General features: G+C 34.4%; 1 protein-coding gene across 1 annotated transcript; it reads right to left on the minus strand.

Moving 5' to 3' along the window:
• Nucleotides 1–9,578: 9,578 nt before the first annotated feature.
• On the minus strand, nt 9,579–10,589 carry LOC141483302 (zinc finger BED domain-containing protein 5-like). The gene has a single exon (XM_074177801.1). It carries the CDS (start codon nt 10,587–10,589, stop codon nt 9,579–9,581), a length of 1,011 nt encoding a protein of 336 aa, XP_074033902.1.
• Between the last annotated feature and the right edge of the window lie 6,732 nt (nt 10,590–17,321).

A 17,321-nucleotide genomic window follows, 5' to 3' on the forward strand; every position in this document is an offset into this window, starting at 1 on the left:
ATTGTCGTTATAAGCATTTGGGTCATTTTGTTCATTTATAATACCTGAAAATTCATATTGTTGGTTTTCGAAGGGATTATCAAATTCTAACTGATCGTTTGGGTAGTATCTAGTCTCTATATTATGAAGTTCCTCTGACATGAAATTTCTTGGACCGGAATTTTGAAAATAATTTCTATTAGGATTACGATTTTGTTGTATCGTAGGATCACGAGATGATGTTGACATAGGTTCTGTTTTATTTTGTATAACTTGTCCGGTAGGTTTGAAAACATTACGGGGTGTTCCAAATACTTGTTGGTTAGTAAAATATTTTGGAGGAGGCGTATTTTGTCTCGGTTGTAACTGGATAGGTTGAGATGGAAATTGGTATCTCAAATTTTCAACCGGTGGTTGGTTTTTATTTTGGAAATTTTGGGTATTGAAATTTGGTCTTTGAAAATTTTGAACTGGCATTTGTTGTCGGAAATTTGAAATTGGTTGTTGCGGTTTGAATTGATTAGATGATTGTGGTCTTGGAGGCATCGTTTTATTATGTTGAAGAGGATTTTGAAAGTAATTATTTTGTTTTTGACTATAAATGAAATTTTCTTCTTCTAGAACATAAGAAATGGCTAGTTCCAAAGAGTTTGGATTTCGTAGTCTAACCATGTCTTGTATTCTTCCTGTTAAACCACGGATAAAGGTTTTTAAAAAAAGTTCATTGTAATTTTGCAATTTGAAAGTTCGTTCTTCCACACTCAAGTTCATTGAAACTAATTTTGAAGCAATTGTACTCTTACTTTTCTGAATTCTCTGACCAAAAGAGAAGAAAGTTTCATTTCGAAAAGGTTTCATTATCATCATTTCTTGAACAAGGCAATCTAGATTTCTTTGGTCTCCGAAACTAAGCCTAAGCAGATTCTTTAAATTATCCCAATCTCGAATTTCTGGTCTACTTCCAACTAACATTAATGCATTTCCTGATAATTTCCCAATAATAGCTCTGATTAAAAATTTATTAATTGGATCATCAATATTTTGAATATTTTTGTAGGTAGAAATCAAATATTCACAATGTTCAATAAATACTTCTAAGGTACTTTCATTATCACCATCAAAATTTGGAATCGTATCAATATAAAGTCTCAATAATTGGTAATTAATACCCATTTCCTGAGGATTTACCATATTATTATCTCTATCTAATACTAAGTTATTTAATTGTCCAATTAATTCGTCAATTTTGATTGATTGTAAATGAAAATTTATTTTATTACTATTCTTCCTTTTATTACTTTTACTTATTCCTTTACTTTCGAAAATTGTAATTATCCTCTTCCTCTTCTCATGCTAAATTTATGTTTCAGATTATTATTTTCGCTAATATCTAAAACGCAATTGATTTCCACTCAATTCTGTTCTTATTGTCAAATTTAAATTATATGCACTAATTGATTCAATCAATAGTCAATTTTGCCACAAAATTTGCCAGATTGAATACTACCAGTTCTTCGCCAACCTGTAGTGGACTAAGGTTATTCAACAAATTACCTGAGTCAGTAAGAAATTGTACTGTGAAAATAGAATTCAAAATAGAACTCAAAATATTTTAATTCGGCAAAGTTTTTCATACTGTGACCAAATTAATTTACTTATTTGTTATATACATTGAGTAGTTTGTGAGTTTTCTAGTTGTGTAGTATCTGTAACTATTCCTATATAATGTATGTTGTCAATTATGTGAAATAAATAATTGATTGATTGATACATACATACATTCATCCTCACACACTTTCACATTTATATTAGTATAGATTTTGGCATATGTTGAATTGACAATAATTATTCCAGTGGAAGGCAATCAATTAAACCCCAAATCCCACCTTGTAATTTTACTAAATAACATATTCACTGGGCTGTACTCCTCAAATACCATTTTGAATTAGCGAGCCTAGAATCCTTTCTGAAATTCTACGGTCTCCATTCCATTCGATAATGCTAGATTAAAATGTACGAGTGAAAAATAATTTCATGAATGACAATAGGATTAGGAATAATCCGTCCTCCAAAGAAGTTCATTCTACTTCACATATATGTGAAAGGCTTTTGTAATGAAGCTTAAATGCGATTAAAAATTATGGCAACAGTTCCATCTGCGGTCCAGCACCGCTTTATGACAAGTTTGCGATGATATATGTAATTGTATTGTGAGGTGAACTCAGTTGGAGTTTTTGTTCAGTATATTCATTCGTAGCGTTGAGATATCTATGGCATAAATCAGAAGAGGACTCGAGGAATTTCTTGTACCCGCGAAAGCACTGATTAGTTTTCAGATAAGTTGGAAATCTCATATTTCTTTGATATAGATTTCGAATCAATCATTTTCTATATGTAGCCAGCTGAAACAGAAACAATATTCCACTTTTAGGAAATACTGAATGGAAAATAGCGATTGTGATTGTGAAATAAAAGTATAGTCTTTCGCGAGCCCAAATCCATCAAAAGCAGCAAGTCAGAAAATTTCAGAGTAGGAGATTTGAGCCGGTTCTAAGCCTCCCCGAGAATTATGATGTATTAATTGCTTTTTTTGTTGTTGTTTAGTAACATCAAGGCGATGTGACCTTGAAGAGTCTGGTGCATGGATCCTTCAGAATTTCTTTCAAATGAGATTTTGGGTGTGTGTGTGTGTGTGTGTGTGTGTGACGTAATGACGTAATTACATTTGGTTGATGTGTGTGTGTGTGTGTGAGAATGCACGATACAGGGTTTCATCATGTGCTTGTCTTTGTACAAACATACGTCTGCATACTTCAAAGATCCTTCAAGTAATGAATGTTCTATCGGTGTTTAAAAATCTGTTTAAAATCTGTTTTTCCGTTAACCAGCTGTCGCACCCCTACGAACGACAACCCTCAGAAGTCGAAACTTGTGCAAGCTAAGGTTTAACGTGGTCTTACCTTTTAACGTGTGATTCCTAACACGGGTTTGACGATAGCAAGTGAAGATCGATCGTTCAGACTAGGGCTTGAACCACCGACCAACACGGCAGTCAATTCGAGTGAGTGAACAAATCACCCACGCCGAACCGCTTGGCTACCGACCGACCAACAAGGCCACCAAGTTAGTTGAGGTGTGACGTCACAGCAGCAACCGTTCAACGGTAGGAGAGCGAGATGTTCACTCCACGGCGTGTGGCGTTACATGTTATTTTTTAATGAAATCAGGCAGAAAATTATTGAATTATTGAAATCAGCCATCAGGGTTCACAAAATCATCAAAGTAAATATGGAAGTATTTGGGAGTTATATTTTGTAAACGCAAGACCTGAAAGAAACCAAATCATTCAACTCTCAGAATAGAACAGTTGACCAATCTGCTGAGTTGAATTCCTTATGTGATGGATTTCGAAATGGAATTATCGCTAAAACTACAGAATTCCAGGAACGTGATTCAGGTAAGCATTTTTACCAAGTTTTAATTGGATGTATCAGTAATTTCGATTTGTATTCAAGGTTGGACTTGTGGAAAAATCATGTTTCTGGAGGTGAACATTAATAAATACAGACCGCTCAGTGGATGTTCATATGTGAAGCTACCTGAATGTATCGAGCGTAGGATGGCCGTGGTTTATGTTCGTAATGATGATCAGCATTGTTTTGCATGGGCTATCACTTCAGCACTACACACTGCAATCGATAAAACGTCAGAAGTTTCATCATATCCACATTTCAATACTGTCATATAACATGTATGAATGTAACAGGTATGAATTTTCCGGTAAATTTGAAGGATATTGTGAAATTTTAGGACAAGAATGATATTTCAGTTAATGTGTACGGTTTAGAAAGTAAATTCGGGAAGAGTAAAATAATGTATGAAATAATTGGATCATTACGTTACTCTCAGAGAAAACTTAGGAGACATGTAATTTGTTACTTTTCACAGAAGATTTCGGTAATAGTCATTATTGTTGGATCGAAGATCTTTCAAGATTAGTTTCAAGCCAATTATCGGCTCATGAACATAAAAAATATTTTTGTGATGGATGTTTATTATATTTTTCTAATGAGCAATTACTATTATGTCATAAGATAATCACTTGAGTACTACAACACCATCAACTAATTTCAAAGTCAATAAATATGGAAAAATGGTGCCTGAAAATATACTAACGTTTGAAAATTTTGAGAAACAAATGAAGGTACCATTTGTAATGTATGCCGATTTTGAATCAGTACTCAAGCCGATTCAAACCACTGAGCCAAATCCTGAATACTCGTACTCGATCAAGACATTCAAACAAGAGCCTTATTCATTTGCTTATTTGAATAAATGTTCATACAATGATGATTTGTCAAAATTTGTTTCGTATAGGGGTGTGGATGCAGCCCAGAACTTTGTCAGCAAAATTGAAGATGATTGAAAAATATTTATGAAAATCATCTCAGGTTTCCTATTCCTATTAGGAAGAAGAACAGTTTGCTCCTGCCACAAATTGTGGTATTTGTTCTGAACAATTCAATGATGGCGAAGTTGAAGTGAGGGATCATTGTCATCTCAAAGGAAAAGAAGGTCCCCTGCTGCTCATTCATCATGTATTTTGAATTTTAAATTACCAAATTTCATTCCTATTATTTTTCACAATCTGAGTGGATATGATTGTCACTTATTCATAATAGAATTGTATAAAAACAATGATAAAGTGGATGTCATGCCACAAACTGATGAGAAATATATATATTTTTCACGAAACATCTCTATACACACTCATATACGGATAAAGATGGTAGGGTGAAGAAGAATTATTTGAAAATGAGATTCATTGATAGTTTAAGATCCATGCCTAGTTTTTTGAAGAATTTAGGTGCAAATAATAAACTCAATAAACTCAATTGTGAACATAATATATCAGATAATGATTATGTGAATACTCTGATTTATATTCAAAATCAGATGTGTTACTATTATGTGACATTCTTCAAAACTTTAGAAATATATCTGTTGATAAGTATGCATTGGATCCGGCACAATACTTCACCGCACCCGGATTATCGTGGGATGCCATGTTGAAATATACTAATATTGAATTGGAATTACTATATGACATTGATATGGTTCACTTCTTTCAAAAAGGTATTCGTGGTGGAATCAGTCACTACAGAAAGGAAACAATGAATTTTTACCGATTTATAATCCAAATGAACCATCTTCATTCATTTCATACTTGGATGCAACAAATCTATATGGTCACAGCATGTCACAACCATTACCAACAGGTGAATTTTCATGGTTAACACCTCATGAAATTCTCAATTTTGATATAATGAATGTGGAAGTTGATAGTCATTATGGATATGTATTGGAAGTGGATATACATTATCCCCAAGAATTTCACGATAAACATTCCGATTTTCCATTCTTAGTTGAACGTTTGATACCTCCATATGCAAATTCGAAAGTTCCCAAATTATTTCCAAATTCAAACGATGGAAGAAAGTATATTGTTTACTATAGAAACTTACAGCAAGCTGTAATCATGGTTTGATAGTGATGAACACATATAGAGTATTGAGGTTCAAGCAATCATGTTGGATGAAGCCCTATATGGATTTGGAAACTGAAATGCGTAATCGGTCTAATAACAAATCTGAAAAAGATTCCTACAAACTAATGCATAATGCAGTCTATAGAAAAACAATGGAAAACAAAGACGATAGAATTGATGTTAGACTCATTACACATTGGGAAAATATAAAAAGTACTATAGGTGCTAGTTGTCTCATATCGGGACCAAATTTCAAAAAATGCTCCATTTTTACAGAAAATTTTGTTGCCATTCAATTGGCTGGAGTAACAGTTCATTATGATAAATCACTGTATTTGAGATTTTCCATTCTGAAATTATCCAAAACATTTTTGTATGATTTTTTCTATGGAACTATCAAACAACAGTTTGGAGAAGATGGGTCCTTACTCTACACTGATACCGACTCCCTTATTCTCAAAGTGAATACTGACAATTTGGATTAATAAAAAGAAAACAGCCCTTTTCAGGGCTATAATTGAAGACTGAATCAAAAACAACTCTTTTCAGAGCTATCATTATACTTTCAAAAAGAAACAGGCTCATACCATTGTTAACATTAGGACAGCATTATAGTCTTAAATATTATAACCCTCTTCAGGACTACAATTGAAGACTGCAAAAACAGCTCTTTTCAGAGCTATCACTATACTTTCAAACAGAAACAGGTTCATACCATTGTTAATATTAGGTTAACATTATAGTCTCAAACAAAATGTATGTAAAAGTACCATCAACCCACTTTGTAGTACTCATCATTATATGCATATATATATATATATATATATATATATATATATATATATATATATATATATATATATATATATATATATATATATATATATATATAATATATATATATATATATATATATATATATATATAATATATATATATATATATATATATATATATATATATATATATTATATATATATATATATATATATATATATATATATGTATATATTCAATGATTGACAAACTGCCAACTTCAACTTTCAGTTTAAGTAGTACTCATCATGTACACAGATATTCAATGCCTACCAAATTCCCAACTTCGACTTTTCAGTCAAAGTAGTAATTTGTCACATAATCTGTGAATACTACTACTACTGTTTGTGTGAATAATGTAGCCCTGAAAAAGGCTGTTGTTTTTTTTTGACAAATAGGTCCACGGTTATTCTGTCACAGGTTTGACATTATTACATATTATGCATGCTGAAACTCTTGTGAAATTTGTGAGCGGTCTTTCACATGCCTCACACCAATACTGACTCAGCTGCATCATAGAGACCGTATCATGGATGTTTACATGTTGATGCCAGCCGCCGTTATTGTTCCGAATCGAGTAAAATTGAAAACAACACCAACATAGCTTTTTGATGTTGTCATCAATCGTTCGGATCTGCACATGCGCGTCCATCACGCAATATAAATCCATAGGATCTTCTAATGTGTCGGTGATGTTGAGCAATCGGAGACCGATTCTCAAAGCACCATCACCTTCAGATGAATCAGCTACAACCCCTTCATCATCGTCTTCACCATCGACGACCAGTTCATCGATCATGTCATCATCTTCATCGCTCTCGTTAGCCTCATTTTCATCTTCATCGTTTTCGTTAGCCTCATTTTCAACTTCGTTGACTCCAAGGTCAATCTCCTCTTCATCGACTCCAACACCTTCTTCAACTATCACTTCCTCTAGCGGAATGTTAGCATCCTCATAATCTGACTCGCCTATCCAATTATTTGCATCAATAGCAGATATTCTGTTTGATGCAGCAACTACTTTTTGAGTATTCATCTTGACATTCTGAATTCGTATAAATTTCTTGAGGTTCATTGGCGGTAGATTCGGATACATTTCATTGGACTTTCTACATGTTCTGCTGATAATTTTGTCACACTGTCCAAAAATAATAAACAAATTCATAAGAACTTCGTTTGAATAGTTTTGTTCCATCGTTTTGAAGGTATTTGCAACTTCTGAAGTGACGAAAATGTCGATATTATTAGGAGAATGTCACAACGCTACTGTCAAATAGTAATCATGGCCTGCTTACCAAATACCGAATGGAAATACTATTCTGAAGGGACATTTTCACAAATAAATGTTCATAAGTCCGAAACTTGACTAGTTAGGTATAGGTATGATATAAATAGAAAGAAATCAAATTTCAGCAGCTTTCCGAATTTTCAATAATATACATGGTGTTCCATTTGAAATAATCAAATTTCAGCAACTTTTTCAAGCAAACGAAAAAACTGTATTTTTTTACCACCCTGTATTGAAGTAACGGAGATTAGGCTGACGTGTGGGAAGTGTCCAAGTATCACCTAACTCCAAACCAAATTTCGATATCATAGTACTTCTTAACTAAAAGATATCGGCATTTTTAGAAGTCATGATTTTCGAAGAAAAAAATTGAAATTAATTTTTATTTCGAAAACGGTAACAGATAGGTATAGGGAAATATCAAAAAAAGTTGTCGGGCAATTGTTGGAGATTCCAAAAATAATATTATATACAGAGTGTTCCATTTGAAAAATCAAAGTTTCTACTGCTTTCTAATAGAAGCGGCAACACCGCATTGTCAAAAATATTTTAGTTGGCTAGAGAATGTCCGAATATGCCCTCCATTAAATTTTCAAAGTGATCCGTTGTCTGGTTCACCAGAAACGTCTAATTCACGTCACCATGAATCAGCCCGTATATATATATATATATATATATATATATATATATATATATATATATATATATATATATATATATATAATATATATATATATATATATATATATATATATATATATATATATATATATATTTTGTTGAAAATCCAATCGTTTCGCAATCATCACCACTCAAACACCCTTCATCTACCCTTCCTCTTGGTGTTGATAAGAAATCTATAACAATCAAGAGGAAGGTTACTAATGCATCTCCATCGATTGTCACCGACTTCAAAGAAAAGAAACAATCAAAAAGTGTTGTGCGAGAGGAAAAATCCACAACGAAAAGTGACAGATCGAAGAGGAAGCCAAAAGGTGTACCTAAAGAAATGAAGGGTGATTTGAAAGCTGAATCGCTATCTTCTCTCAGTCCACTACATCGGTTTGGAGAAATGAAAAAGAAAGCAAAATGCCGCCTTGTAAAGCCACAGATGGCTTTTGATAAACTTGAGAAGAGTGAGCGAGCTATTGATGTTAATAAAGAAACTCTTCAAGCATTAGATGCCAAGATTGCATTAGTGAAGGATGAATTGGCTAAAATGTGTAAAGATGCAGATGAACTCTGTTCAAAAATTGTGAATGATAATCAATTCAATCATCGTTCGAGAATGCAAGCTCAGGCAGAGCTTGAGGAGTCGACTCAACTTTATGAGACGGCATTATCAGTGTGAGATAATTGGCGAACAGAGTTGGAGAGTGCATTTCGAAGTGATGGCGATTAGTTTTGGGAATGATAATGTGTTTTCAATATCTAGAATTGAAAAATATAGGCGAGAAAGGAATTTGGTTTGGTATACACAGAACGTTACGAATGGCTGGGGCAACGTTTACCGCTGCAATATTTTTCAATTCACATACATATAATTGAAATGAAAACAATAATGAACATTACTTTATTCATAAATACAATAGTAGATACATTTAAACCATATTTGATTCATCAATTCAAAAATTTTGTTTGCTAGGAAGGCCTAACCACTTCACATATACTTTATTTTTTCTTCTCTTCAACACCTTCAATCAGATATACGTCAGGATTTTCGGTTCGTAATAAGTCTTCTTCGTAAAAACATCCTCTAATACAGCGTTTCCCAGCCTTTTTCAGTCCACGGACCGTTAGGAAATCTAGCACAGTTTTCACGGACCCCCTTAATAAAATAAACAGCAAAAAAACGGATTAGGTATTCATTTTAGTTATTACAAATACAAAAAAACAAATACAGGAGGTAATTATAACTGTTTATTATGAAAAATATGAAAAAAAAAATTAATGTGAAAGTTGGTGTTGCTTTTTTACAACTAAATCAGGAATATTCGGGTTGATGTTGCTACTAAGATGTAATCTCAAATCAGATTCTACTTGTAATCTGTTTTTGTATTTGTTTTTTGTATACACAAGAGTAGAGAATGCCTTTTCACATAGGTATATGGTTGAAAAAAGCAGTGAATGTTTCAGTGCTTCGTCCGATATCTTCTCATAATCTGTCTTTACATTCACCCAAAAACTTGATAGTGAAGATTCGTTAAAATTGCGTTTCAATGCTGAATCACAAGATATTTCTATTAATTGGTTTTCCTGTGCCGCTTTCAAGCCAGTAATATCAGAAACATCTGTGTTGAAAGGGTCAGATATCCAATTTTTATTTTTGTCGGGTACTGGAAAATAATCCCGAAACGAAGACCTCAAAGTGCGGAGATGTGTCACCATTTTATCTTGTACTTGTGCTGGCAATATTGCTTCACCAGAGGACTCCAAAAACGCTGTTGGAAAGTGATTATAGTTTTTTTGAATTGTACGATTTATCCAAAGGTCAAGTTTTTTTAGCATCGTTTCAATTCTATCATCGACTTGGAAGATGTTGGTATCTCTCTCTTGTAGACTTAAGTTCAACTTGTTAAGGGCACTAAACATATCAGCCAAATATGCTGCCATTGTAAGCCATCCAAAGTCATTGAAGTGATCAGCATATTTGCTGACGCTGTGTCCAGAATTCTTCAAAAAGAACATTCTGATCTCATCTCTCAGCTGAAAAACACGCGTCACAACTTTGTCACGAGATAACCAACAGACTTCAGCGTGCAATAATAACTGCTTGTGAATGCTTCCCATTTCTTCACAAATGATACCGAAAATACGAGAATTTAAAGGCCTAGATTTAATAAAATTCACCACCTGCATTATGTCGTCTAACACTGTTTTAAATTGTTCTGGCATGTTTTCAGTTGCTAATGCCTCCTTATGAATGCCACAATGATGCCAGAGAATAGCTGGATTCATCTTCTTAACGCGCGCCTGCAGCCCTATTCGTGTCCCGGTCATAGCCCGAGCACCGTCGGTGCTAACTGCCACACGAAGGTAAAGGTAAACAAAATAAAAAATCCTCACTTATGATGTTGTTGTGTTCGTAACGAACATATGCAAGCAAGATTGTATCATTGCTAATATCTGTGCTCTCATCTAATTGCAAAGCATAAAATCTGGTTGCTTTAACGTAGAAAATCAGCTGTTCTTCAACATTTCCCGACAAATCATCAATTGTTTGATAACGATACAACGTCCAATTCTTTTGAAGCTTCGTCACCTAACATAGCAGAAACCATGATTTTAGCACAAGGTGAAATTAAGTCTTCAGCAATGGTGTGGGGCTTACCACTTTTTGCAACTGGCAAAGATACTTGGTAGGACGCTAATACAGCGCTTTCGTTATTGGTCCCAGTAGCAGTCTTTATCATTGTTTTTTTACTTTGTTCCAATTACGAGGCTTTAACTTTGAAGAAGGCTTTTGATTTGTCACGATATTCCTGGTGTTTTGTTTCTAAGTGACGTCGGAGTTTGGCCGGTTTCATCGACTCATTTGACAAAACTTCGTAGCATATGAAGCACTGAGGTCTGTCTTCCCCGTTCAAATTGGTACTTGTAAAACCGAAAGCTAAGTATTCGTCGCAAAACTTACGACGTTTAACCTTTGAAATCGAAGGTTTTTCATTTGCTTCGTCCGACGCGGAGTCATTTGGTTTTAACCAACGTTTCATTTTCACAGGTCACAATAACTTGAAAAACGTAATTTTACTATTTTAATCTCGGACGAAACACAACACAAATCAAAACAATTGCACTAATCGCGGGCGGCGGGTGTAAGCGTAATCTGCGAGCGGTGCGGTGCGGTGGGGGAAGACTCCCGGCGCGTCGCCAACACGCACTTGATTCACTCACATCATTCATTCGCTCTCGCTGACCGCACGTTCGCCGTGCTAAGTAGCCGTTGCGATTACGAAAAATTAAGCATTCCGCTCATTAAATGCAAAAGGGACGCAATCCCAAATATATTTTTTTCACAGGAGAGCCAAAACCAAATTTGAAAAACCAATTTATGTATTTTTTTTTCTTTTTTTATAGATCAATAATAGTGTTATACATTATTGAATGCATCTTTTTCAATTTTTTCAAATATCGTATGCTTAGATCACATTTTCATAATAAAACTGATTTGCTGATTATTCGTTTTGCGCCCCTTTTGCATTTAATGAGCGATTTATGTATGGTCCAGAAAAGACACCGCGGACCCCCATACATATACTCGCGGACCCCCAGGGGTCCGTGGACCACAGGTTGGGAAACGCTGCTCTAATAGGTTGTTCATACAAATCTTCAAGATTATAGGTCGTTGGGGTGGTTTTATTAATTTTAACAAAATTGAAGAGCTCCGTAGTGAAGTTCGCAGTGTAAGACTTTTCAAAAATATTTTTGTACTTGCTTATACGTACAATATCATTCAATTGGACTTTGGGTTTACTTTGTTTTCCTACAATTTGTTTGTTGAATCAACGTTGATGGGTGCCATACCTATTGTACGATGAACTTTATTGTTATATCTAATAGTTATAGCTGAAAGAATATCAAGCCATTCGTGGTGACTTATCATCGAAAATTCCTTGTAGAGCCATGCCTTTATTGTACGAATCACTCTTTCTGCTATAGTCGCCTTCTTTGTGCTAAATGTTGAATAATGATTGATAGTATATTCTCGCATGAGAGATGAGAAGCTTCTATTGAAAAAATTGTCCCCTTGATCGTTTTGTATATGTTTGGGGAACAATTTCGCTTCCTTTAGTATATATTTCATTGCATTAGTTATTGTACTACCTCTTTTATCTTTAACTGCTACAGTCCACAGATATTCTGAGTAACAATCAATCACTACAAGTATATATCGGTATCCTTCATTACTTCTTGCATGAGGTTGTGGTTCAGCTAGATCTATTTGCCATAGATCTGCAAAACCTTTGATTGTGGTTATTTTTCTGCGAAAATTGCCTCTTGCATGTCTATGTAATTCATTAACAACTTGTCGTTTGACATCACTCATTTCATTAGTCATTTTATTTCAATATGATTGAAGAGAAAAAAAGTGATAATGTTACTGCATTGAATGATGATGTGACAGCGATCATTACTTACGGATATATTAATATATTATACCTGCTTCACGTAATTCTTCAATTCTTGAAATTATTTCATTGTCATGTCTAGTATGCCCAGCTGACTTTGAAGCTACCAATAGTCAAAGGCGAGCAACTAACTTTTTTGGTGAATTCCAGTACACATAATTCGCAGGTTCAGAATTATATGTTTTCCCCATTTTCGCTCGTTTGAGTGCTCCACCAATTTTACTTCTACTTCTTATTGGATATTGTGGTGAGTCTAATAGAGGTTTGATAACTTCACGAAATCTTCTAGAATTTGTGTTTTTAAAACCATTCTTCAGATGATATTGTTTATATGGAGCATTCGTTATTTTCAATGTTTTGGAATATACTTGACAAGTTTCTTCATTATCAACATCTTGCGGATTCTTCAAAAATATCATAATATGATATCATCATACGAGTCTGGACTACCTGCGCATTCATATTTTTTCACTTTATTAGCATTCCAGAATGGAATGTTTCCACCTGTGAAATGTACCACTAGGATACATACCAATAGGATCCATACGTACACCAAATGTTCCATCATATGCTGGATTTCTAGATTACACATTATTCAAATGTTCCGCCAAAACATCTTCACGACTTTCATTCATATTAGTTGAGGAGTCAGAATCCGAGAAATCGATGTGGGACGATGATGGTGTTTCGAATAGAGTTGTTCTCATATCGTCTTCAAGTATGCTCGTGTCACTATTCTCAGATGATACACTACCAAAAGATATTTTTTTCCTATTGAGTATTCATGAGATAATTTTAAGTAGATTGAACATTTCCATGATTTGACGATAACACTGATGATTTCGAAGTAGCGTTTGATGATAAAACAATCAATGGTTTCGTTATGGACTCATATGATTTTTCGAGTGTCGTACGATTTTCAATATTATCATTCATGATAGAGTTGAATTTCTGCCTGACAGCTTCTGTTGTCTCTACTAGTTGACGTTTCAGATTCATTTCATTGTTTTTATTTTCAGAATCATTTTTGTATTCATAATGCCCTTTTTGAATTATAGCTCAATTCGCTGATGAAGTGACCTCTAAAATATTCAGTGATCGAATAAGTTTGAATAACAAGATCATGGATATATAAAACTATCAAATCCTTTGCGATATCTACCTTCATCTATTTTTCTGTCCTTATCAATGACTAGAAATCCATATCGGTCCTCCCATCATTTAACACATATCAATTGGAATTGTTTGAATGTTACATCGGGTGATTCATGATCTGAATAAATGTGGTGTGAATTTGTCCCATCTTGTTTGAACATTATGATGAAATTGGTATTGTCACGCACTAATTGTTTGGGTACCCGTGAATATGTCTGTGCGAGATAAAATCAATCAACATCCTTATGACGTCCCATACAAAAATATGATTTAATAATATCCTGCTTTTCACACATCACATCATCGAAAATGAAAACAGAAGTAGGCTTAGCATCGGAGGGTTCCACTATTTCTGCATTATTGCTGAATGTATAAAAACCTAATTTTTTAATAGGTTCCAAAACATTTCGCAAGTACCGATATTCAGGTTGATTAAGTGATTTCGAATATAGATACACATTTCTAAATCTCAGTCCTCGTGGATGTGTTAATAGCGATATCATTGCATTCGTCTTTAAACAATTTGAAGGTCCTATAATGAGTCCTCGAACTGATGACGGAAGTAGTGGACCTTGTCGGAATACCCTTTGTCCATTCAATCCACACCCATCTAGATTATCTACAGCAAACTTTTTTTTCTGTTTTACAATGCGCATCGTACCGTGGTTGAAGACTATATAAATGTTATTAGCTCATTCATTTCAATGTGTACCATCAAACGATACGAACGTATTGAAAGTAATCGTAAAATTGGAAGAGGTTGTGGTTTTGTCAATGATTTAATAAACAAACTTTTTTTGGAATAACATATACCCGGAGGTTATCAATAGTGTGGACCGGGTACAAAACTGAAACAACGTTTATCTCGCAACGATCCTTGAATCAATGAATCAGATATTGAATGCAAAAATTACGATATTCAATATTCTAGGCATCCATCCGATCTTGCAGCAAGACATTTAGCTGACAAAGAACTTGAATACAGCGCTTGGGATAGGGTTAAATCGAAGGACGCGAGTATTGGGGAAAGAGCAGCTGCATTACTTGTCACCAACATTATGAAAGCGGAAAGACATATGGGCATGGGTTGTAGTACCAATAAGAAAAAATGTAAGAGAAAACAATCGAAGAAAAATAAAATTAGAAAAGTTGCATTTGGTGCTGGGATAGTCCATAAAGTGCGAAATGTATTGAAGAAAGCTGGTGGGAATCAATTTGTGACGAATAATAGCAAAAAAGCGATCACTGTGGCATTGCAGGTAGCACGTAAATATCTCAAAGCTGCCGGTGGAAAGAAGAAAATCCGCACACCACGCATAATTCCTGTTCCCAAGATCGGTGGACTTTTACCATTGATACCAATTTTTGCTGGACTATCCGCACTAGGAAGTTTGGCGAGAGCCGCTGCTGGTATTACCAAGGCCGTGAATTCGGCAAAAGCCAGCAGAGCGGCTTTAATGGAAGCCAATCGTCACAATAAAACCATGGAGGATGTATCATTAGGCAAACGCGGAAGTAGAATATATCTCAAACCATACCGTAAAGGTTTAGAACTATATTTGAAACCATACAAAGCCACAAACAAAACAAAAATCTAATTGAACCCCTACCTCAGAGGCCTCTCACTGATCTCGATCTCAGTTATAATGCACAAAAAATGAAAATTCCACATTTTCGTGGTGTTTTTATGCGTGATAGATTACCATCTTCAGGTCCAAAACAAAACGAGACAGCTATTGTTAATTTAGATGGAATAAGTGGACCAGGAACACATTGGGTGACATATAAAAAATGTGGGAAAGAATTCGCATATTTCGATAGTTTTGGAGATCTACCCCCACCATTGGAATTGACTCGATTCTTTCGAAAATGTTCGAATGTAAAAATCAAATATAACTATGATCGACAACAGAAATTTCATACAGTTCTCTGTGGTCACTTGTGCTTGCAGTTTCTCTCTAAATAATTTTCCAACTAAAATGGATTCAACACCAAAACTGGATCGGGAGGCTATCAAGGGAATGGGGTTTTCACTTAGAATGTTTTCAAAATATGGTACCTTGAAAAAAATGGATAAAGTGATGCTTGCAAGGAAGTGATACTTGCATGTGTTGCACATGAGATTGCATTTGTATGGGAAAAGTTGCCTAAGCATCTGCAAGATGACATCGATATAATGAAACATAGATATTGTTATGAGCACCACCACGATCAAAATTCAGATTCGGATGTTAATGATGGTTCTATACCTCGAAAATATGTGTTGTATTTGTAATATAGAGGATGTGAATATTGGCATCAATAAAAATGATACTTATTTCAGTACAACACCTTCCAAAAAGTGTAAATTGTCTCAAATGTGCTGTTGCTGTGTACAATGATAAATTGAAATGTGTTTCAGAATATTCATCAGTCATGCCACGAAAGTTCGAGCTACAAGCTGTCGGGACAAGTGTCTTGAGTGCGGATTTTTTTCCACCAATTGAATTGGATAGGAACAGTCGTTATGGATTAGGACTTTTGGGATTCTATGGATGCAATACAATCAATAATATAACTGAAGCTAATAATTTAGTTAGTTTCAGAATCAGTCATGACAACTCATCGATACCCCAAAAGTTGACAATTGAAATTCCATGTGGTGTTTACGAAATAGAAGAGATCAATGCTGTCATACAGAAACATATCATGTTCAGATTGTTTCATGATAAAAAACCAAATGATGTCGTTGCAGATGATATTTTCTATCTACACGCCAATAATAATACATTCAAATGTGAAATGCGATCCAAATATGAAATTGATCTGACACATCCAAATTCTATAGCAGAAATGATGGGGTTCGCTCATGGAATATTTCCACCAAATCAGATACATGAATCATCATTACCAATAAACATTAGAACTGTGAGACTTATCCGCTTAGATTGCAATATAACATCTGGTTCATATATAAATGGTGAAGAATCCCACATTCTTTTCTCATTCGATATTGATGTTGAACCTGGCTACAATCTTACTAAAGAACCACACAGTATAATATATATATGCCTGTCAGTCCAGAAGGTCGTCAATTGATTCACAACATTACAGTGCGTATTTTGGATGAAAAAAATAACCTTATCGATTTCGGAAGTGAAGAAGAGATTTTCATAATTTTGGAATTGAAGAAAATCGAATAACTGTTGTTATGGGTTTCATTTATAATAGACAAAATCGCATTGAACAATCCCAAACGAGTTGCACTATCAAAAAGAAAGGTGTGCATAAAAAGAAGCTCATTCCACAAGTGTATGCTAAACAGTTAGCACATAACGCTCTGTCTGTGAGTGATCTTAAATTTTTGAAATCGATTGGATTGAAAGTGAGAAAATAACAATAGTGCTCGAAACAAACAGTGAAAAGT

The sequence above is a fragment of the Leptinotarsa decemlineata genome, unplaced genomic scaffold, assembly GCF_025532065.1.
Source record: "Leptinotarsa decemlineata unplaced genomic scaffold, Ldec_3_MD MMD2_tig00003308_RagTag_RagTag, whole genome shotgun sequence".
Lineage (NCBI taxonomy): Eukaryota > Metazoa > Arthropoda > Insecta > Coleoptera > Chrysomelidae > Leptinotarsa > Leptinotarsa decemlineata.

What these genes read in the sequence shown, in the direction of transcription:
- LOC141483302 (XM_074177801.1), bottom strand. Translation starts at nt 10,589, where the DNA reads ATGAATCCAGCTATTCTCTGGCATCATTGTGGCATTCATAAGGAGGCA.